The sequence below is a fragment of the Euprymna scolopes genome, chromosome 9 (genome assembly GCF_053919585.1).
Source record: "Euprymna scolopes isolate OS-2025 chromosome 9, ASM5391958v1, whole genome shotgun sequence".
Classification (NCBI taxonomy): Eukaryota; Metazoa; Mollusca; class Cephalopoda; order Sepiida; family Sepiolidae; genus Euprymna; species Euprymna scolopes.
In genome coordinates, this window is record NC_136490.1 from 95,025,702 (window position 1) to 95,050,515 (window position 24,814).

Genomic DNA, 24,814 nt, shown 5'->3' on the forward strand with positions numbered 1-24,814 from the left:
ATTATATTAAGGATATTTGTGTTGTCAGACGGATTCATTAACCACGTTGGATTTTCAGGCAAGGATCGGTAAAGATATCGTCAAATACAGCAACTTATATTTTAAAATGGTCACCAATCGTGCATTGACCATGCTCCACGTTGCTTATCCTCGATGATTTGGTAAGAAAAAATAATGTGTCGACATGATTATAACAACCTTTAACTACCAATGTTTAGCGGTAATTCGCCGTTTACATATTTCCTATTCATCTGGAAAACAGGAGATAAATTTGTAAGAATTTGAAGTTTTCCATAAGTGATTTCAGTGCAGCAAGTACACACTTTAAAAATCATTGTCGTTACTGTGCATTTATATGTTAAAATAATCTCACAATTATTTCTCTTTCTTCTTGGGGTTTCTTTGTTTACAGTTTCTTGTACTGGCTGACTTCATTTTCTCTCCCGGTCCTGACCCATCATTTTCTTGCGCTTGTTTACGAGACAAAACAATCACTGCTTAAAAATCACGCCCTGCCATTTCTTTTGGGGATTCCAACATTCGCTTGTACATGCTACGATAGTTTATAACACTCCGCGAAATATACTGAACCCTGTTGAATATGCGAAATGCACGTTTTTGTTGCCCCGACAAAACAGAAAGACGTTTGACAAAAATGTCTGACAAGGAATTTGCTCACAATGTACCAGGCATTGACAAAACGTTTAGAACAAAGTTGGCGGGCACAAGAAAAACTGGAAGTAAAGAACTTATTCCAAATGTGAACAAGGGAAGCATTCATAGTTCTCCGTGAGTGCATAGTGAATGAGGCATAAAAAATGGTCAGCATTTGCCCCCTCCCCATTTACCTCAAAAGTCCCAAGGGGACGTCAAATCCTGGTGAAAATATACAAACGGTGCAGTTTTAGGCTTTAATATATATAATTTTAAGTTCTGCCCATTGCAAAAAAGAAATGACTAAGTCCATCATTTGCCCCCCTCCCCTATATTTAGCCCCAAAAGTTCCCAAGGCCTTAACATATTTAAATCTGAGTTCAGCACCATGCAAAACTGCTAATAAATAGACTTACACAGAATATTTGGGACAAATATGGTAAAATAGTCCCCAGAATGAAGTATTTTATAAGCCCTAAAGGATCCCTGGGGCACACCCAAAGGCATAGACAGACAAAATGATATAGACATCAGTTAGTTACAACTTTTCAGTTTTACAAAAATCCAAGGCATCATTTCTTTGTTTTTTTTTTACTAAGACAGAAGTGTCGATTTTATCCATTTTAACCCGAAAGGCACCCATAGTGGAGCAATCCGTTCTGTTACTTTTTTTTATTCATATCATGTATAATGTTTGTGCAAAATTTCAAAAGAATCCCAAGGCGTAGTCATTGAGAAAAGTGCTGACAGACGAACGGATGAGCAGAGGAACAGACAAGGGTGAATTTAATGGTCCACCCTCCTTTTACCGGGGGGGGGGGCAATGAAGATTTATCTGTAATTGTCGAGTCTGCAGAAAGAAATATTAACAACGATAAAAGTCAAAAAGGTGATATTTATGACTTCTCTATCCAAAAAAAAAAAAAAATATGCATATAAGAAAAAAGAAAGAAAGCAAAAGTTCCAAATTGGAAAGTTTTATAAAATAGAGAAAAATATATACCCATTGGTATAAAATAGAAAATTAAAAAATTAAAAAAAAAAAAAAGGGAACACGTCTAATTTTAGAGATAGAGTGAAAGACTTCTTTTTTGAATTCGTTTAAGATGGCGGGGATATTTTACTTTGCCATTTGCGTTCTCTTTTTTATTAAATACTTAAATAGTTTCGTCCTTTTGTATGACAGTACGCATTCACCTATAAACAAATACATACGCATTTATATTTATTATAGAGTGGTGGCGTTGTTGTTTTTGTAGTTTTAAAATTTAAAAACCAACTGAAGTATCTCCTGTTTCGTTCATCTATTTGACCGTCAATTCCGGATCTAATTTGTTCCACAGAATAACTTAGAGATGTTCGCAACCTTCAAGTTGTCTCTCCCATAAATACCCGATATCATTCTAGAAAGAATGATAACTAGAATTATTTCAAACGACCCAATATTATGTACAACACTGCCGGAAGATGCCAAGTAACTTGAACGATTAGTATTATGATTGTTGTTGATGTTAAAATAGAATGTTTACGAATAAGGCATTTTTACAGATGAAATATTTATGTAAGAAGTATGTATCGGGAATCTCAAAGGAAACTAGATTGTAATTCATTTCATTCATTAAGGTATATATGTATTGCTATTGGGATTAGAAATTACAATACTGTGCGACAAGTCAAACGATTTATACATCCGCAGTACGATCAAACTACGAAGCTATAAAGAAACTGCTTAACACAGAGACATTCTCGTTTAGAAAACGCTTACTTTAATATGAAAATGCAAATAGATACATATATGTATCAAGACCACTAAAAGAAATGTTAGCAACCAAAGAATTAAGGAGGCGATATTTATAGATAGCCCAACTCACAAATAAATAACAAATGAAAACTCAATACTAAATTCTTAACAATACACTCATACATTACTGCCATCCACACGCGTGCAATATTTAAAATCAAATTCGTATTATTTCGACATGCCTACGATTTAACCTTGAATCAATCACGGAAATGTTCCTTCTGCATAATACACAACGTATGCCAAATCCACGAATTGAAACACTCTAGTGTAAGAAAAGAAAATAGTCATCGTTATTGAATAGTATAAAATATATAAATCTGTTTTCTCAGACGAGATTTTGAAATCTATATTGTTCGAAACGAAATAAAACTGTTTAACCCGGAACAGGTAAATAAGTGGTAACTTATTTTTATTGTTAAGACCTAACGAATTATCTTCCAGTAAAAAAAAATAACAACACGTCGAAGAAAGTTAAACTTAAAAATAATGTAAATACACAAAAAAACTCGTCAGCCAATATTAAGTAACGAAAAAATAAAGTGATTTAAAAGAACTATATTGGGAATTGTTATTTCAAATTGCATATTGTTTCACAAAGTTTCATTAGTCTTTAAAAGATTCGAGACGTTGGAGAAAGTGGAGGGTCATATATTAAAATAAAGAAAAAGAACACTATTTTGAAAAGGAAGAAAAATCTGAGAAATAAAACAGAAATTTCAAGAAAGACAATAAAATGATCTGAGGACATGTTTTTCATACTAAACAAGAATTCTGGAATACGAGCTCAAATAAAAATGAAAGTGCATTTTCAGAAAAACCTTATGAATAATTTTAATTATAATTGTAAACTAAATTACGTTTTCGTTGTATTTTAAACGATACAAATATATTTATAATACAGACTGTCTGAATTAAACTGATCTTAAAAATGTTCATTTGCAGAAAGTTGCGTACAGTTGAATATCCCAAATTTGTCAATTATATATGGCTAAGAAAAAATAACAACCTTATATAAATTAGACCGTTACAATTATTAACACAATTGCTTAACTCTGAAACGTCTCCTCTTCGCAATTGGTGAAAATGTATGAATCTTAACAGGAAAGTAGACAAAGTGCACACTACTTTGGCCAAAGTAGTAAATAAACATTTCAAATTGCCGGGGTTAAACGCAAGCGGTTTTAAATGTCTAATTTTCGCACAGAGGTTAAGTATAAAGTTTGAATGCTGACATCTGAAGTAGAATTCTTAATAAACTAGAAAATATACCTGGTTTAACTCTTCGTCATGTTGTAGATCGTTTGAAAAAGTTTCATTACTCTTTCGAAGATTTGAGACGTTGGACAAAGTGAAGGGTCATATATAAAAATAATTAAAAAGAAAAAGAAAATTAATTCAGCAAAATGTTTGATCAATAAAAAGAAACATATTTTCCCCACTAAACTGCATTTTGGTGGCGGGAAATTGAATTGTAACAAAGCTTGTTCATATAAAATGAAAACGCAATCGCATATTTTCGAGTACTTAAAAAGATACAAAATTTAAACGTTAATTATTAGGCGTATATTTAATACATTCGACATAAAAAAAATTTTGTTTCTGAGACATATGGGAGCTCTATGGTAAAGCAAAGTGCAAATCATAGAGCTGATCTAATATCTGCAATATTCACGGGTATCTGATGGACTTAATTTTCTTATTCATTGTAACGTAGAACTGTCGTATTTGTCTTGTTATTATAGCATACTCTAGATACATCTGTTATACTTATATGTAGATATATTTATGTATGTATTCATTGTTAAATGGATATAATATAATTAAAAGTTTTAATTATGACTTTCTATGTTTATTGCATTTAGTTAATTAGGTATAAACCATTTATAATATTTGCTAATATTTTTTTCCTTTGAGGAGATGGGTAAACATAGAAAGCCTATAGGTTAAGGAGATATACTTATAGAAGTGTATTGTTTGTCTTGCATATAATAAAAATTTAGATTTGAAATTTAACCATTTTACATCATAAAATTTTAATTACTAAATTATAATTTATTTGCTCTCTCTCTCTCTCTCTCTCTCTCTCTGATATATTGAACACTTTTAATTTAGCTGAGATTGTCTTTATAAAATACTAGCGGTGATACCCGGCGTTGCCCGGTTGTTTGGAGGTGTATGTGTAAGGGGGGTAAAGTAAAGAATAAGCGAAGTAATAGCCCTGGTTAAATATAAAAAAAATTATGTTAAACTTCTGTAAAAAAATCGGCAAAACCAAACCCCTCCCCCCCAAAAAAAAAAACAATGAACAAACGTAAAACTTCTTTAAAAAAGAAATCGGAAAAACAAAAAGCAAAAATACGGGAAAAATGAATGTATTTTGAAAAACAAAAACAAAAAATACAGCGAAAAGCGGGGAAAAATGACATAAATAACCCTTCGATTCGTTTAAGTCCAATGGTGCGTTTCACCCAGTAGAAATTGAACTTTAAAATTCCATTCCGGTTTTTTAATCCACTATAAAATGAAATAAAGCGAAAGAAAAAATGGCATAAATAACCCTTCGAATCGGAATCGAAGTCCATGGTGCGTTTCACCCAGTAGAAAGCGTAGAACGAAAAGGGACGTTAAAATTCCATTCCTGTCCCTTGTGAACGATCCCGCAACGGTGTAAGTAGTTGCGGGGGAAGGAGGAATTTATTAGAGAGAAAAAGTTTTACAACTGCCATTGATTCTAACCGATTTTGGCAGTGACCACTCAGCAGAAAAAATATAGAAATCTACGATTATCGAGGAAGTCTAGAGGGGATAGGCCTATACACATCAGATAATGTGCTGCAGTTTGTGCATATTAAATTTGCATGAAATGTCTTGATTTTCAATCCTATTAAGGTCAAAATCAGAGGGGAAAATCCATTTTATATATATAGAGAGATTACAACCAATAATATTTTGTAAGACCGATAATCACTGGATTTGCATACCCGTAGATTTCTTGCATTACATTATTCTGAAGCGAGTATATATATATATATATATATATATATATATATATATATATATATATATATATATATATATATATATATATATATAATGGAATGGAAACATAGTAAAGGTATTTGCAGCTTCTTATTTCCAATTTTCGGATTTAATCATGTCAAATTACACTTTATTTCCTTTTGACGATGTGATTGTTGCTATTTCTTCTGATACTGATTGATATAATAATTACGTGATCGATTTTGTGATACGAAACAGATACTGTCAAGAATTGTAAATGTCAACTGAATTAAAGGAACAAATTATAAGATGATCAACATCATGAATTTTTAATACAGTTTTTGTCCTTTATTCACTATATCTATCTATCTATCTATCTATCTATATATATATATATATATATATATGCACACACACATATATGTGTGAGTGTGTGTGTATGTGTGTTTATAAACATGCATTAATAATTAATTGTTATTAGTTTCTTATCTGGCTTTTCCAAAACCATGTAATGCACATAGACTTACAAAATATCTCATAATAATATCATGGGTTGACCAGAAACTTTGTTCATTTCTTTAGGTAGAGGGGAACCACAAGCATAAACTTTATAAACATAACTGAGTTAATCGAATTCAATTTTTTAGTTCGATTTGAAAATCATGTAAATGCTAGTGATTTGTCCGGCTTACACTTGGTCATTGTTAATCATCTTTGGCTGGCACGAGTGAATAGCAACTCTGACTGAAAAATTTCTGTTTCGCGATCGGGCAAATCAGAAAGACACACCTGTCCTGTAAAAGCATTCTTCTCATGTACATGGCGTGTCCTTATGCGGTTTTCTGTAGCTTGCTTTTCGTTACTTTAATAAAGTATACACATCTCAGTAGTTCTCTTATTGATGTTCCCTATAAAAGCCTAAAATACATACAAAAATATAAGAAATGTTCTGCTCGAAGGCTCATTACTTCGGCTGTGACAATATTTCATTGTTTTAACTCTCGAGTATATATCCAACACAGACACAGTTAATCAACCAAGAACCACATCACTCTATATAAAAGCATATAAGATACCAGCGGATATACACTCGATATATATATATATATATATATATATATATATATATATATATATATATATGTATGTGTGTGGTGTGGTGTGTGTGTGTGTGTGTGTGTGTGTGTGCATATCAACGGATATATGACTCGAGAGTCAAAACAATGAAAAGAACATACTATTGTCCTAACCCACGTATTACACACTGACACAACACTACATACAGGATTTGAAGAGAATAGGAATATAAAGCGTTCTTTATTAGGCCGGGAAAATGACATTGAAAAACGAATGGACTTTATGGTCAACAAAATACAGATAAAATTATCTTAAAATGTAATAAAACAAACACAATGAATGTCCTTGTTAATTATTTTAGGATTTTTAAAATTCTTCCTATTTATTTTACGAAATATCCACCCTCAAGATATTCGAACTTGATTAGTTAACTTTCAAGATTATATTAATCAATTAGAAAGACAAATGGTAGATTGGTTTATGTAAATGCACAAGATAATTGTAAAAATGCACTTGTTATATTTTAGCATTGAACTTATAAAATTTAATTGCTTGGTTGACGTCTTTTTTCCCTCATGATTGATCTAATGGATCCTTTCGAGATCATGAGGTCGACTAGTTGGGGATAATTCATAATTTCTTTCTCTAATATACAGACCAATTTGTATTTATTTGCTAATACCTATACGTCCCGCCAGCCAAATTTCTTTTAACGAATAAGGCAACAGATAACGCAAATTTATTCCCATAATTATTCGTTCTTTTTATCCTTTTTATACCGATTTATACGTTTTTCCTTTTTTTCTGTTTAATAATGTTTCAGTTAGAGATGCTTTCTTTCTTATTGACTTCCTAGGTGGTGTAGGGAATAAAAACGATATATGACATTTTATAATTAAACACGTAAACGATTTTGAAGTTATTTTTCTTTACCAAACGCCCCCTTATATATATATATATATATATATATATATATATATATATATATATATATATATACATATATATATATATATACATATATATATATATATGTATATATATATATATATGTATATATATATATATATGTATATATATATATACATATATATATATATATATATATATATATATATACAGGGTGACCAAAAAAAACGGGCCCAAAATATAATTAGGCCCCGTTTCTTAGTGTTTTGTCCGAGAGAAATGAAACTTTGGTCATAACTTGCTTATTATATTCAAAACATCACATCAAAACACTAGGGTTTTTGGCCTTTTTTCTGTTCTGTTTTGTTGTTTCTGTTAGCTTTTGTTTTTGTTTTTGGGTCACCCTATATATATATATATATATATATAATATATAATATATATATATGTATATATATATATGTTTTCAAGTAAGATCTTTGACTTACTTGTTGTTTCATCAAATACTTCTGCATGCAAAATCCGATCCCGCATTTTGCTAATTCCTACCCTCTGATTAGAAGGAAAGTGTTTCTTCGAAACTCCGCGGATTAAGGACTATCCATTTATCTAGTGTTTCCTTTTCAGATTAAATATGTTTTTAACTCATTTTAAAGTGTTTTTTAACATATTTTATTAATTGTTTGCTCATATTATAAGCTCTATTTCCTATTTGGTTTTATCGAGCTTTTACATCTGGCTGAGATTATTTTATAAATATTAATTCTTTAATATTTATAATTTACTTTAATTTTACCATCTTGGATCATTGTGGTAGATTTAATTGTAATTTTTATTTTATTATAAGCTCCCATTTAGTTAAGCTTTTTATTCTCTCCAGATATGTTTGAAAAGGAACACAGTCCTCTGTCTGCCCAAAATATCCCTATTCCTACCCAACAAGAATATATCCACAAATTTGTTCTCGCTTTGAACACTTTCCTAAAAAATATAAGGTGGAAGGCTTATCGCCATGACTTAAGCATTAAAAATAAACTTAAAGCGTCTATTTCCTCTGAAGACCAACTTCACCCAGAAATCTTAAATGAACTCCCTATCAACTCTCATAGAGAACAAAAGAAATTCGAAAGAATTGCTGCCAAATTTTATGGATTAAAAACTACTGCCCACCCCAAATACAACCCTTACCTCGAAGAGTTTGAAAATTTCATGTTAAATTTAGTCAAAAAACTTAAATTTAAGAAACAAAAACACCATTATAATCCGGTTACTCGAAAAATAAATAATTTTGCCGAAAAAGTTAAAAAGAATAAACATATATTCGTCCCTGCTGATAAGACAAAAAATTATTATAAACTTGACTATCCTACATATAAACAACTTTTCTATAAAGAACTTAATAAATCTTATAAAATAGTCCCTCCTAAGACTTTAGATTCCATTAAAGTAAATAAAACTTCATTTAAATGAAAATCTCCGTTATTTTATTTCGCAGAGCAGGTTAATTAAGCAAAAACTTCATGCTTCATATCTGTCGCCATTCGATAACCACATCTCTCCTGAATCGGCACTATTTGGGTCCAGTAGCAAGGAGAAGTCTAGGACAACTGGAAACAATGCTAAGATAAGAGGAGCGCATATACAGCACCCTGAAGTCCCAAATGGTCACCCATTTAGTACTGACCAGGCTTAACGTTGCTTAACTTCGGTTATTCAGCGGGAACCGATGTGTCAACGTGATTATGCTGTATATTGGCGCTATAAGACTCTGAGAAATCAGCCCTATCATAGACGTGAGTCAGAAGAAGATATGCGTCATTTAATTTTTGACAATAGTTTATCGAGAATGGTGGTGACTATGCATTACTAGAAAAATAAATTCTGGAGGACAAAAGGTCGCTCGTTTTTTAATGGTAAAACTTTCGGCTTCGTAACGCTTCAACTCTTAAATATAATTAAAATATAGGAATCTTTATTTTAGAAAAAAAAAACACACCGTGCATATTTCCGACTAACCAGACAAAAAGCAAAATCCCACTTTTCACTGTTGAAATCTGTAGATGCCGGAAATACTTCTACTCTAATAGTTTGTTCCTTCAGACTGCTAGACTTTGGAATTTCCTATTCTCATACTTCCTTGACTGTACTATTCTTCAGGTATTTTTTACACAGGAATCACCACCTATCAAAGCCCGGAGACCACTCGAGGATAAGGGTTAATGAGTATACATTAGTCAATGTGATTATAGCGTTTTTAACATAGGTAATTGAAATTTTGTAAGTTTAAGTGTTATGCAAGCAGACATCTCGCTGATCAACTCCCTTCAGTCTCCTAATAGACACGATCCTAAATGGTAGCCCCCTCATATCCAAGTGCTAATATGCTTTGAGGCGAAAAGAATAATATTAGATTGGTGCAAAAATAATATCATTTTAGACGTTCAACTTCAAGTCAAAAACGACATCATTTTTGCACCAACCTAATAAAACATGTTTTAAAACTACAGCATTGAATGTCGTCACATGTGCGTAAAGAATTCTTATTTATTTTAAAATATGACGCTTTGACATGTTGACACTAATAAAACAATACAGGAATGACTAAATAGTTGACATAGTGTTGACATGCGGCTACCAGCGTTAATCAAGTCTACATCACTGGCTTTCAGTGATGTAATTTTGCAAAATAGGTGATTCTTTCAATCGCAGCATTGTTTCGCATTTGTTGATATCTAGAAAGCATCGAGTAGAGCAGTAGAACAGTGGGTGTTGAATGCAGCCTTCGAGGTGAGCATCTATCTTGACCTTTAACTCGAGGTCCTTGACTCGTAGCAATTGTAATTGTTCGCTGCAGACGTTGAATAAAGGTCATGCCATCGGGTCGGGACGAGACAGCAAAGTATCCAAACCACCACAGAGACACTCTTTTCAATTTCCTTTTTTTTTTTTTAATTATTATTATTATTATTATTATTATTATTATTATTATTATTATTATTATTATTATTCGAGCCTAAGGATGTACAAGATGAGGTTAACCGCTAGGTTAGATTTTATGCATTAAAAACCCCGTGTTTTATGACCGTTGGAAATTAACCGTGCTACATTTAGTAAGTTCAAGTTTAGGCTGAATGTGCGTTGAATGAACATTGGCTAAAAATGATACAGCAGTTGATATATATATATATATATATATATATATATATATATATATATATATATATATTTATATATTGTGTGTTTGTGTAGTAGAGAGCGAGAGTTCCTCATAGGTTCCAAAGCGGCTGAGCTTATCTTTTGCAAATTTAACGCAAAGCCAATTTATATGTCTGGCAGTGTTCTTAAATAGGTTTACTATATAAATTCATCCAATTAGTATCGATAATCCCAAAACAAAATCCATCTTAAAATAGCTTTTGTTCTCATTTTTACTGGGGATATTTTAAATTACACCGGCAAAGGCAGATAGTAAAATTTCAACAAATTATTTCCTCTTAAAGAAAACAGATTTATCGTAATCTGGGGATATAGATTAGTGGTACTGCATTTGACTACAGATCGAATGATCCCCTGCTCCAGCCCGGTTGTTCCTGTACCATTTCATTTTAATGTTTTTATGAATGAGTTCAATTTACGATAAAAGTAGAGGTACCATTTAAAATGCACGCAAACCATTTCTTCGTTTTTATATTTTCAAACTAAACATTAATCAGAAGTGAAATTAATACCCTACTCTTAATTCGTATTCAAGTATTTTCAGGATGTTTATAAAAAAAAGTAAAATATCACTATTTTAAAGAAGCATGATTTAGCGATGACCAAATCAAATCTCTCCGGACAAAACCCCACTAAAATAGCGATACGTAAATGTTCATATAAAAATAAATAAACACACACACACACACACACACACACACACATATATATATATATATATAAATATATAAATAGGATAAAGGTTAATGAGTGTATAGTGGTTGAAGGGAACATGTCATAGTAATCATTAGTAGTGGAAATTTGATAAATTGGATTATTTAAGGAGATGTCCCATCAAGAATTTGTTAACGTTAGACTTAAAGACGACCATATTGTAATCAGTTAGAAAGCAAGAAAACGAAACAGAGTTCCGTAGGCGTGCAGTTCTAAGAAAGAAGCTTTGTTTATGAAATCTACGTTTAGATTTAGGCACAGATAAAGAGGGGGGTAATTGTTGATGGTTGTTTCAGCTAGACGTGAAAGTCAGGACGAGCAGACCATAGATTGGAGCTCAGACGAGCACTTGCCATGTAAATAACGATACAACAGAAACAAACTCGCAACGTCTCTTCTTTTTCTTCAGAGGTGGCAGGGAAGATAAAAGGGCATAAACCTGTATAAATCTCGTTATTATTAATTTACATATTCTTTAATTGTAATTATAATAACCCTGATGATGTCAAAGTTATTAAAACTGCGACTGAAACATGTTTTGAATGTGTAGCCCGACTATGTTTGGATAAAACATTTTATTATAACTAATACTAGACTACTGCTAATTGTACTGAGGAGTTAATGTTCATTGTCTTTCACTTTCAGGTCGCGAAAGGGTTTTTCATTTTCTTGGTTCACATGCATTTTAATGTAGTGATTTCAATGCAGTTCTAAGTTCATTTCTCTATATACAATTGGCCTTTAATGGATCAGTTTTTATTCTTATGTGAGATTATTGTGTAAAAAAGGAAGTGTAAACTCTTTGACCCCTCTTCAATCTTTTTTTGGGGGGGCGTGGGAGAAGAAGCAGTGAAAGTAGAGCCAAAAGTATTTTTCATCTTAGTCGCTGGCTCTGTCTTCTTTTAAACGGAACAAATAAAATAAAAGATACCATAGCAAAAGAAGAAAAAATAGATACAAAGAAAAATAATTCTGGGGATTAGCTTGGCAACTTCGCCCGTCAGTATTTGGTTTGTCATTCAAAACGCATTTATCTATCAATGGCTATTTTGAAAATATATATCTTCTCTGTTGGTCATACTGCTCTACTGTTTGCCTGCCCATTTATCAATATACGTCTGTCGGTATGTCTCTGGGTTTATCAATACATCTACCTGTCTCTCTCTATCTGTCCAACTCCTCTCTCTTTATCTTTTACTCTAACTAACTTACTAAATATATATATTCATATATCTCACATCTGGGAAAACTAGTGCTTGTTTTTATAAACCTCTTTTTATTACGCGTATTTAAACTGTTATAACTGGTATTAAATGACCTGCACCGTAGTGGCACTATCACTGATAATCAACTTAATATGTTACACAATATAAGCATTATTTGCTTCTTTGTGGACTCATGTATGCTGCATTGCCATAATTAACTAATATTTCTCTCTCCCCCCCCTCTCTCCCTCTCTCTCTCTCTCTCTCTCTATATATATATATATATATATATATATATATATGAACATATATATATGTATATATATGTATATATATATATATATATATATATATATATATATAGTGAATAAATGACAAAAAACTATATTCCAAAATTCAGTTGAACCATTTAATAATTTATTCCGTTAATTCAGTTGACATTTACAATTCTTAGCAGTATCTGTTTCGTAGCGCAACATCAATCACTTAATTATTATATCAATTAGTGAATCTACTATGTCCTTAAGTCATCAAAAGAAATAGCAACAATCAATTCGTCAAAAGGAAATAAAGTGTGATTTGACATGATTAAAATTCGAAAATTGAAAGAGAAGCTGCAAATACCTTTAATATGTTTCCATTACGCTATTTTGAATTATATATATATATATATATATATATATATATGTGTGTGTGTGTGTGTGTGTGTGTGTGTGTGTGAATTCGGTTATACATTTTAAATAAGAATAGTTGTTTTTTGTATTAATATATAAATGAATCAATAATTTCAAATTACACTGCTTCTTAAAATGCATTGCTACTTCATTTATAAATTTCCCATGAACCATTAAAAATATCAGCTTCATCTTCAAAATCGAAAATAAAAATGTCTCCGAAGAAGACTGTTTTTTTACCAAACTTTCAATTACTGTAACAAATTAATTGTTAAAGGTTTTTAATATTTTATGAAAGCCGTTCGAAAAATAAAGTCAACTTTGTTTTTTAACCAAAAATCGTAAACGGGACACGAAACTGAATATTTGTCTTGTTTTTTTTTTTTTAATCTTTTTTTCCCTCTTAATCTTTTTTGTCAAATATACTTAAATATATTTAAAACGAGAGAAAAAAAGTCTCCCATGAAATTGAACATTTCCTAAATTATACCTGCATATTATCTGAACTCAAAAACACGCGGCCGTTTCTTCTGTCAAAAGTATGCATTAATTCTAGCTAGTCTAACCTTAATACGTAACCCTAAAGGTATTACTTCTTAACCAGATTTTAAAACGAGTTAAAATAACCAGACTTTCCAATTTGATAAAAGTTCCATCATAGCATATTTATTATGGGGTGGAGTTGGAATGGTCAAACATTCTGGCTTAAGATAGATAAAGGCAAAAAGTATCCATGCGTTAATACAGGAGGGGAGACTATCTTCAAGTACTATCCTAAGCTGGGAAAAGGGCAACGGACTTTACTAAGTAGATATTAATAAGTCCTTCTAACCTTATTTTTATTGGAGAGTAGATAATGCATGTGGATGTGTTATCGGCAGCTCCAGTAACTCTCGCTTCTCCTTTTTTGCCCTTCAGTCCTCATTTCCAATGAATGATTTTTCTGACAAAGGGTGAAGAAAAAGCTGCTTTTCAGGTCGGTTGTACTTTGTGAACAGTAGCCTGAGATGTCGGAAAATTTCTGTTTCTATATCTATCCTTGTGATCATGTCACTAGTAAGGGTGCGGGGGTAAACGTTTCTTCTGGGTTGACGTTATCCGCCTGATAGTCGGGGATGCGAACCTTGGATTAACCACTAAAGATGCTGTCCTATCAGCAGGTGCAAAGTACCGGGGCTGCTGTATTGCCATTTGATGAATAGATTCTTGACCATACAGTAGTTTTTGGTAGGACCTCTCGATGCCATACAAGTGGGAAATTGTTACGGTTTTACCTTATCATGTGCGACAAAAAAAAAACTTGTCTTTTTTCTCTTACTTTTGCTCTCTGTTCTGCTCTAACTAAGTCTATCGATCTGCTTCACAAATCCCAAAACCTCAACATGACAAATCTCAAAACAAAAACAAAAAACAAAACAAAAAAAACACGAATAAACCTAGAACTCCATCCTCCAACATAGACTCCTACTACCTGGTCTCCTTCTCCAACATCAGGGATCTACGTTCCAACCTTCCAGAGGTTGAAACACAGTTACAGGAGACGAAACCGGACATCTTCTTTCTAAGTGAAACTGGCATAGGGCCAACCACTTACCTAGACGAATTCATAATTAAACGATACTCTAACTTACCATCTAAATCTGACCCCCAATATCGCCATGGGCATGGAATATGTGCATACATATAAGATGACTTTTCATATGGTAGGGATATCTCCATAAAATATCCTAATTTTCCTTATATGTGCTTCCGGGTTGCACTAGCTTACACCATTGCATTTATATTTGCCCTCTATCGCCCCTACAACAGTGGGGTTACTATCTTTAAGAGCATATTTGAGAAAATTGACCACATCCTGTCTGCTCATCCGTCGGCTAACATTCACATTTGCGGCGACTTTAATGTCCATAATGTGGAATGGCTGACCCACTCAAATAAGACCGATGATGAGGGGAGATTTTGTCATAATTTTGCCACTGCCTATGACTTCACTCAGATTGTTCACGAACCCACCCGTGTGCCCGATACTACCGGTCAGTATGCAAGCCTTCTAGATCTTTTCCTCGCAACTTCCCCTGAGCTATGTTCATGTTCCGTTCTATCTCCTCTGAGATCCTCCGACCACTCCGTTGTAACAGTTAAGATGAAAATGAAATGTAATAAGTCTTCAGAAGTACCTCTCCACCGTACTGTATATCGATACTCTATGGCTGACTGGGGCAGCTTCCGTACATTCATATCTGATCTACCTCTGCATTCCATGTTTAAAAAGGATGTGTCCTCTATAGTATCAGACCTGACCGAATGGTTAATTGTAGGCATAGACCGATTCATACCATCCAAAACATTCCAACAAAAACCTAACAGCCAGCCATGGTTCTCCCCAGAATTTGCTGTTGCCATCGCGCACAGAAATCACTTTTTCCATAGCTACCAACGTAATAGATGTACTGAGACTAAAGCTGCTTTCAGGACTGTCAGCAACCACTGTAAAAGAGTAATAAAAATGCAAGAGAGCTATAGGCTCAGTCCGTTAAATCCAAAGTAGCTGATCAGCGGCTTGGTTCCGACCAGTTTTGGCAAATAGCAAACAGGATCCTGAACAGAAGCGTGCGTTCTATCCAACCATTATCAATGGACCAGAGGTCATCTCGTCAGCACCAGACAAGGCCAGACTATTTGCAAAGAACTTTGCAGCTAATTCCACCCTATGCGACAATGACCATCAACTCTCCGTATTTCCTCCTATAACAGATAACATGCTATGCAACATACAAATATCTGTGCGTAATGTCGCCGAGCTAATCAAGAACATTGATTCCAGTAAAGCAACTGACCCTGACGGCATTCCAGTTATAGTGCTGAAAAAGCTCCAACCAGAACTTGCCCCCATATTTACAAAATTGTTTTGTCTTAAGGAGAAGTGCTTTCCAACACCCTGGAAAGCCTCATAAGTATGCCCTGTATTTAAGAATTCAGGTGAAAGTCATCTCCCTCTCAGTGCAGACCAATAGGTCTCCTGTGTGTCATAAGTAAGTTTTTGCAATCCATATTAAATAAAGAAGTAGTCAACCACCTCAGCATAAACAACCTGCTAGTGATATGCAATATGGTTTCCTCTCCCCAAGATAAACAGCAGATGTGCTAACGATTATATCTCATAGGATTAGTAAATCTCTTGACAAAGGCTTCCTGTCCAGGGCAATTGCTCTTGACATATCGAAGGCCTTCGATGAGGTATGGCATAAGGGCCTACTTCACAAGATTTCCAGCTATTGTATCACTGGAAATGTTTTCTCAATCATTAAATCATTTCTCTCTGATAGACTCATAAGGGTAGTGGTTGATGGGAAGAAATCAGAGGCCCACAGTATTAATGCTGGAGTCCCTACGGGGACCATCCTATGCCCAACTCTCTTCCTGATCTACATCAATGATCTCACGAAACACACACTAAAATCATTCGTTGACATCTATGCTGATGACACGACCATCTATGGCAACACATCAAAGGCCGTAAATGATAAAGCTCTCTAATTCTCTCTCCTCTGATCTTGAGCGCGTGGTACCGTGGAGGAAGAGGTGGCTTGTCACTTTTAATGCATCCAAAACCAAGCTTCTATCTTTACATCATCAACTTTCTGATCTCCATCTGGCATCAATTGAAATTGACGGCTTTCGTCTTGGGAGGCTCCATGTTTTGACAAGCTTCTGGATTTAACCTTTACTCCTGATCTGAAATGGAACACGTACGTCAGGTCTGTTTCCAAGGACGCTGGGAAAATGATGGGATCATTCTACTGCTCCAGAAGATATCTCACTATTGATGCAATCTGTATAAAAGCCAAGTACGTCCAAGGATGGAGTACTGCTGCCACATCTTGGCAGGAGATGCTAAAAACAGCCTATCCTGCCTTGACAAAGTACAAAATAGATTTCGTATCTTAGTGGGGGATGCCCTTTTCTCTTCCGTGCAGCCTCTCTCCACCAGAAGAGACGTTGCGAGCCTGTTTTTGTTTTATCGTTAGTTCCATGGCAAGTGCTCGTCTGAGCTCCAATTTCTCGTGCCCCCCCTCGCCAGTCTTTCACGAGAAACACCCGTCTGGCTGAAACTACTGTCAATAATTTCCCCCACTCTTTATCTGTGCCTAAATCCAAACTTGGATGTCTTCAAGTCCAACATAAACAAATACCTGACAAATCGCCCCCTTAAGTAAGACACTCTATCAAATCTCCAATACTAATGATTACTACAATACTATCTCATTGATTACTGTACACGAAATAACCCTTATCCCTTGATAAGTGGTGACCTCCATTTAAAATTTTTTTTTAATTAATAGTCTTATAGAAAACATAAAAAAGCATATCAATGATATATGTTGATGTAAGTTTAATATTTCGCATTTTTCTTACATCAACCCTGAAACTAGATCCCGTGAAATGTTTAAAGCGATTTTACGGAAATTTTATTTGTCATCTGTTTTTTTTTGTTTATAAAGTTTGAAATATTTGCAAACGTCATTATTTCGGATATATTTTATATAAGGATTAATTGATTACTTTGCAAATAAAATCCATAATCAACGTAATGCAATGTATTCTGAATCTTTTAGTTTATAATAAAAATGTAAATCAATGCAAACCGTCTAATACACTCCACAATAGGCCTTTTTTTACTCTATTCTGGCAAGTTGAAAAGGACACTAACTAGAGATAACTAATCTCAACTGAATTTTTATCAACTATGGGTTGTAAGAAAGAGTTTCCGGATTTTTTAGACTAGGGCTGATTGTTTATATTGCTTGTGTTGATCAGACTATTGTTCTAATCTTGCACCGTTTCGGTCGGATTGCCCGTCGACCGTCTTCAGGCATGTTGGTTGTTATTTTCTTTTCCAAACTACAAACATGCATGAAGACTGTCGAAGGACAATCCGGCCGAAACGTTGCACAAATACGAAAACAATTGTCCGATCAATACAAGTTATATCAAGATTTTCCTGTTACATTTTTTATTTCTTATTTATTTATCTTAGCTTATTTTGGATATTGAGAAAGAAAACTTATTTAAACAATTGTCATTTTTCAACAGTTCCTTAATAATTACAATCTTTGGATTTTTATTTCTACTTGGGAGTTATCATTTATAAATGCACAAAAGCCACTCGAGGATAAGTGTTAATGAAAGGTGGCAGTGCAATAATGATTAATGGTGTAAATTGGGTAGAATTTGATTATTTATGAGGACGTCTCGACAAAAACTTGTTTACTTTCGATTTGAAGGTGACCAAACCTGGAAGCAGGCCAGCGGAAGAGTCATTGCAGTCAGGATTTTCTGGAAATAAGCTTTATTCATGGAATCTGCGTTTAGATTTATGCACAATTAGAGAGGGGAGGAAATCGTATATAGTGGCTGTAGCTAGTCGAGTGTTTTTTGTGAAAGTTTGGCAAGGGTGGAACCATAAATTTGAGTTCATTCGAGCACTTACTATGAAAATAACAACAGAGCAGACACATGCTCGCAACGTCTATTCTGTTGCAAAGAGGTTACATGGGCATTACCTAATAAGTTTCGAAGCCGGTTTTGAATTCTATCAAGGTTGGCAAGGCAAATATTTGCGAATGTAATGGATAAATATTTTGAAACAACAAACAAAAAAGTAAAGAAACACTAACAATCAAACAACAACAACGAGGAACAACAACAATGAGGAACAACATTCTTTGTCAAATACATAGCATGATACACGGAAACGGTTATTTGTATGAAGACATCTTTAGTCTTACATTTGTTTTTTGATTTATGAATTAAAAAAGATGAAATTGAAAAAGCAACTGACTGCATTCTTTTCTTTGTTCAAATATAAAAATCGTTTTCTTAACTAGCCAATAAAATCCCTTCATTATTGCCATTTCATAACAAATAAAAGAAAAGCTTTAATCAATTTTTATTACACTTCTAAAACTAAGTTGAGATTAGATCTCTCCCTTTCTTTGCCAACGTAAAGTTAAAACGGGTATCTCAATTATCCATTAACCACGTGCACGTATTAAAGTTTATGTAAATTACACTGTACAGCTATGTTCTACTTTCTTAAATATACATTACTAATGAGATTGCCTGTTCAAAGTGGATCTCATAATATTGAAACACCCTCGGATATTTTAATAAAATTCAGAATCATAACTATTTAATATAATGAGATCGTGCGCGAACACGTTGACAAATCGGTTCTCATTATATCACTGGAGTTATGCGACGTTGAGCATAACTAGAATCAAAAGGGGTGACCATTTGGAAATCCCAGGCTCCGTATGTGAGAACAGCAACCCCTGCAAAACCATACATCAATGAATATTACTTTAGCAATATCTTCAGTATAACATCTTAAACCATACATGTACTGACACAACAGAATTATGTTCGCAATCCTCGAAACTTTCAAAGGAGAGTGTACCATCATTGCCATCAATACAGCAAGCAAGCTATGGAGATAATTTGTGAATATAGAGTTCATGAAATTTTAGGATTTTATATGGAAATTAATGCGAACACTAAGGGAGAATAAGTGTTTTACATCATTTTTGACAGAGGGAGTATATTATTTTATTTCTGAATTCATGTCAAATGGTGGAGTAAGTCTAAAGTTTTTGTCTAACTTGCTATTGCAGTCACCTTATCACGTGATGTAGGTTCTTTCAGATTTATAAAATGCACGTGTTTTACTCGCAAACTTTTATGTGGTGGTGCAAAAATACATAATAATTTACTAATATATTTACATAATACTCACGAGGGGAGCCCAGCCTTGCCCGGTCGTAAAATACGCTTAAATATATTTTAATTCATGACGATTTCGTACTTATTATTGCAGAGCGAATTATCTATTTTCCCTTATTTATAGTAGTGATGTCAAAAGATAAAAGAATGACTTGAGTGTCATCAACTAGAATCAAAGCCAAAACATTTAACCCTCCAGCCTCGTCTCTCACCGTTTGAATTATCAACAGATGGAGAGAAAAAAAAATTAACCACTTCAAGCTATGACTGAATTTACGCATAAGCATTTCTGTGTATATAGATAACGGTGTCAAAATACAGCAAATGAGTTACACAGAGGTTTGGTTCTTACTACTAAAAGAATTAGCTAAGAGCACTGATAGTTTGACTGATGAAATGAAACAGTTGCGATAAGTGTATATTTTATGTTAATACCAAACTCCAGAGTACCGTGTAGTTTATATATATATATATATATATATATATATATATATATATATATATATATATATATATACACACACACACACACACACATATATATATATATATATATATATATATATATATATATATATATATATGATTTTCACAAAAGCAAGACTACAAAAGTTGGATTGTAGCAACAAGTGGTGTATTTTCATTGTTCGTTACAAATGTTTCGCGACCATTCGGACAATTTACAACCTTATATCGTTTGAAAATATTCACAAGAATGGACTCTCATCAGACGTATGGAAAACACTTTTTAAATGCACAATATGGAATCCATTTCCTTTTTAAAGAAAAACTATGCGATAAAAGACTTACCTACACTTCTTCCTGCAGAGGTTTTTCCGTTTTCTGTTTGTTAAGGATTTAATATATATATATATATATATATATATATATATATATATATATATATATGTGTGTGTGTGTGTGTGTGTGTGTGTGTGTGTGTGTTACATATACGAGAGGGTTGAAAACATGGAATGAAATCTCAACACAAAAAGAAACAACAGAAACATAAGCTCCAGTTTATTTCCAATAAAGCTAATTTACACAAAAAAATAAGTAAATCAAATTCCTATTTCAGTCACGTAAATTATTTAGCGAAATAAGTTTCGACATCGCTCCTAAACTTTCTATTTACTAAAACCATGTTTTTTTAAACATTTTTAAAAAATGGTGCCTATGAAGAGAAATGCAGTGCTATTTTTGATGTCATTTTAGGTTATATTCAAGTTTAATGGTATCTGTTCTTTATTAAATTGTTAGGTGGTAGTACAGAAGTGTCCAAACAACCATTCCTCATGTTAAGAATATATATATATATTTTTTTAAATTAATAACGTTATTAATTAAGTACGGTACCTTTTCGGCATAAGTATAGAAATAATAAAAAAAATCAAGCCATAGGCAGTTACATCATACACGTTAAATAACGAAATAAAAACCATTGAAGAAACACAGACGTCACCTTTATGAACTTAGGCTAGAGTATTATATTTTGCTTTTTAAAGCTAGCACGTACATGCCTATAAACGCGCCAGCTTTATTTTGCTGACATGACTTTTATTTACGGACGGTTTCCACGACTACGTCCACAAGATTTGTTTTTATTTATTTAAACTAAACACGCGTTAAATAAAAGTCCTTGATAATGAATTAAACATGAAAGTTGTTAGTTGTCCATAAACATACATTCTTAATAAACATATAAAAATGGTCTTTGATACACCAGAGACATGTGAGAAAATTTTTTGGTTTAGAACTAAAACATTTGTTATACTTTTGTTCATGTCAAAGAAGGCATCTTGCTCTGAAATGTTAAAAATGAATACTGTTTATAGGAAAAAGATAATAATTTACAAAAACAATAAAAACTCAGTTAAATACAGGGCGACCCCAAAAAACAGGCTCCAACTCTAATTAGGCCCCGTTTCTTATTGTTTTGCCCGAATGAAATGAAACTTTGGTCATAACTAATTTATTATATTCAAAACATCACATCAAAACACTATGGTATTTGGCCTTTTTTTTCTCCGTTCTCCAGCATATGTTCTAGATGGCCTCTATTTAGCTTTTGTTTTTTTGTTTTTTTTTTGGGGGGGGGTCACCCTGTATTTATTTGGAAATTAAACGAATATTTATTTGTTTTTATTTGTAAATAAATGTGCTAATAAAAAAACACACAACATGACGCTTTAGCGTTCTTTAATTTCAAATTAAAAAAAATAAATTAAAAAGTTTTTAAAAATATAAATCTCGTTTATGTTACTGTATTTCCCCGACAAGAAATTATTTCTTTTAATTGCACTTGGTCAAATGGAAAATAATGCCCTGATTTTAGGAAAAGAAAATACAATGACGTTTGAACAATTTTCGTATTGTTTTTTTTTTTCGATATGAAGGAAGTACTCTTGGTTTATCTTCAAACTTTATTCCATAACATCAATAGGCTAGGTGACCTTAGTGCAATGACCATATATATTTGCGTAAGTCGTCGTATTAAATGCCTAAACGTTTATCTCAATCTCTACTAATGTATAAAAGTCACTTTGTGTGTGTGTTTCTTCCTCATAGGTTCCGAAACGGCTGAGACTATCTCTTGCAAATTTCACACACAGCTAATTTATATATGTGGCAGTGTTCTTTGATATGATTTGTATAGGAATTCATCCGATAAATATCAAAAAGCGAAAACATCTGATCTTAAAAATAGCTTTTCTCTCTTGTAGATAAAATTAATAATTTTTACAGGGGAATATTTTAACTTACACTGACCAAGGGAAATAATAAAATTTAAACAAGTCATTTCTTCTTTAAAAAACAAATTTATTATAATCCGGAGACATACCTCCGATCGAATTATCCCCTAATTATGTCTGATATACCTCACCATTTTATTTTAATATTTTATTATTGTAGGTTTAATTTACGATTAAAGAAGAGGTACCATTTAAAATCGCAATAAATCATTCCTTCATTTGCATATTTTAAAACTAAACATATAATCAGAAGTGACTTTTCCAGGGTATTCATCGGCAAGACCAAATATTAGCTGACGTGGTATTGTAAACACACACAAGCGGAATTTGATAAACGACATTATCATTATTATTAATAAAAAATGCGAATTAGTCCACCGGGCAAATTTACCCAGTTATATACAATAATCAATAGAGGACTGACTCTATAATAATACATAAGCAATCTGCGTAAATTAAAAGATCGTGTTTAAGCGTATTGTACGACCGGGCAACGCCAGGCTGTCAACTAATTCTAATATATATATATATATATATATATACATATATATATATATATATATATATACATATATATATATATATATATATATATATATATATATATGTGTGTGTGTGTATGTGTGTGTGTTAGAAATAAACTTAGGGTGGATCCATGAGACTTTAGTGCCTGCACCGTGGGTAGTGTCATTTCTTTTGGACTTGAACTGTTAACAATCCTTACCATAAATAAACCTTATCATAAAAATTACGAAAACGGCATTGCATGAATGAATCTTATGAAAAAAAAAACTCTTTTGTACTGGTACGTAATCAATTTTACGTCTCGTTAAATGTTTCGTATGAGATAGTAGTTTTAGACACGCCCTTTTGTCAGTGCGGTTTTTCTCTGTGTCTGTGCGTGTTACTAAAAAGGCTATCAAAGAGAGACATTTTTTTAAATATCAATCTTGAAAAAAAAAAAAAAAAGATGCAGATTGTACGAAAAAATAATTTAAAAATACGGACCGAAAACTGAAACTCATATGAAATAAAATACAGCTTGATTAAAGAGAATAAGAAATATGAAGGAAACATTGTTTTCTCTTTACAGAATCTAGAAACCAAAACTGTTATGCGGGACGAAGTCGTTATCCGCTTGAGAAAACATTTCTTACAAAACAAAACATAAGTAAAAAGTTGATTTCAGGAAATAATAGAACGGAACAAATGTTTTCGTTGGCTTCTGACGTTTAAGTCAAACAACAAAACAGCAAAGACAAACTAATATAATATTTTGTTTTTGTTGCATTCGCGTGATTCGTTAACATGATTGACTTAGACTTTAGATCTGAATTTGTACGAAACTAAAAACTGAACGTTTGTTGTTTAAAACCGATAATTTTGTTGAAAGGGTAATCGTTCGTGAATTAAATTAGACGAAAAGACACTCGTTTAATGATATTTCTACGGTGAGGTATAAGCAGAGAACATTAGTGCTAGTTAAAACACACACACATACACACACACACACACACTAATGTTCTAATCTATCAAAAATCGTCACAGATTATCCCATTGAATAAGTTGGTGAATGTGTAAGACAATGGATTATTTCCCTTGGAAATTACTAGCTCTGACCAAAAGTGGCGTTTAATCTGAAGACCGTGATATCACCACTTGGTGAGAAAGCAAAACTATGCTTCCAGCTGTGAATGAATTAAGCGTATTTATGTAAAGTGTTCGTGTCAAGTACGTCAACGTGAGGACATGTTTAGTAATTCGTATTGTTTACATTATTCGGACTACTGTTCTCATCTTAAGTGTTATTTTCAGAACGTTTTTCTCGGCCTACTTTAGGTGTTTTTTTTTTTTTAAGAAATCAAAATTTTTCTACCGAATTCAGGAATATTTAATAATTAATAAACGGAGTAGCATGCGTTCTTTCACGTCTACGATGATCAAATAATTAGCAAGAAGAAGGTCGGAGGTTACATCGGCGGAAATATTGAGAAATGAATCCCATTTTATTAAATCAGTTGAATG

General features: G+C 32.8%; 1 protein-coding gene across 1 annotated transcript in view; it reads left to right on the forward strand.

The window, feature by feature from the left end:
- Positions 1-655: 655 nt before the first annotated feature.
- The window catches only part of LOC145284631 (general transcription factor II-I repeat domain-containing protein 2B-like), a 117,806-nt gene continuing 93,647 nt past the window's right edge, over positions 656-24,814 (forward strand). The window contains exon 1 of the mRNA XM_080133536.1: positions 656-789. Within this exon, the coding sequence (XP_079989662.1) occupies positions 656-789 (134 nt within the window). The remainder of the gene's footprint in view (positions 790-24,814) is intronic.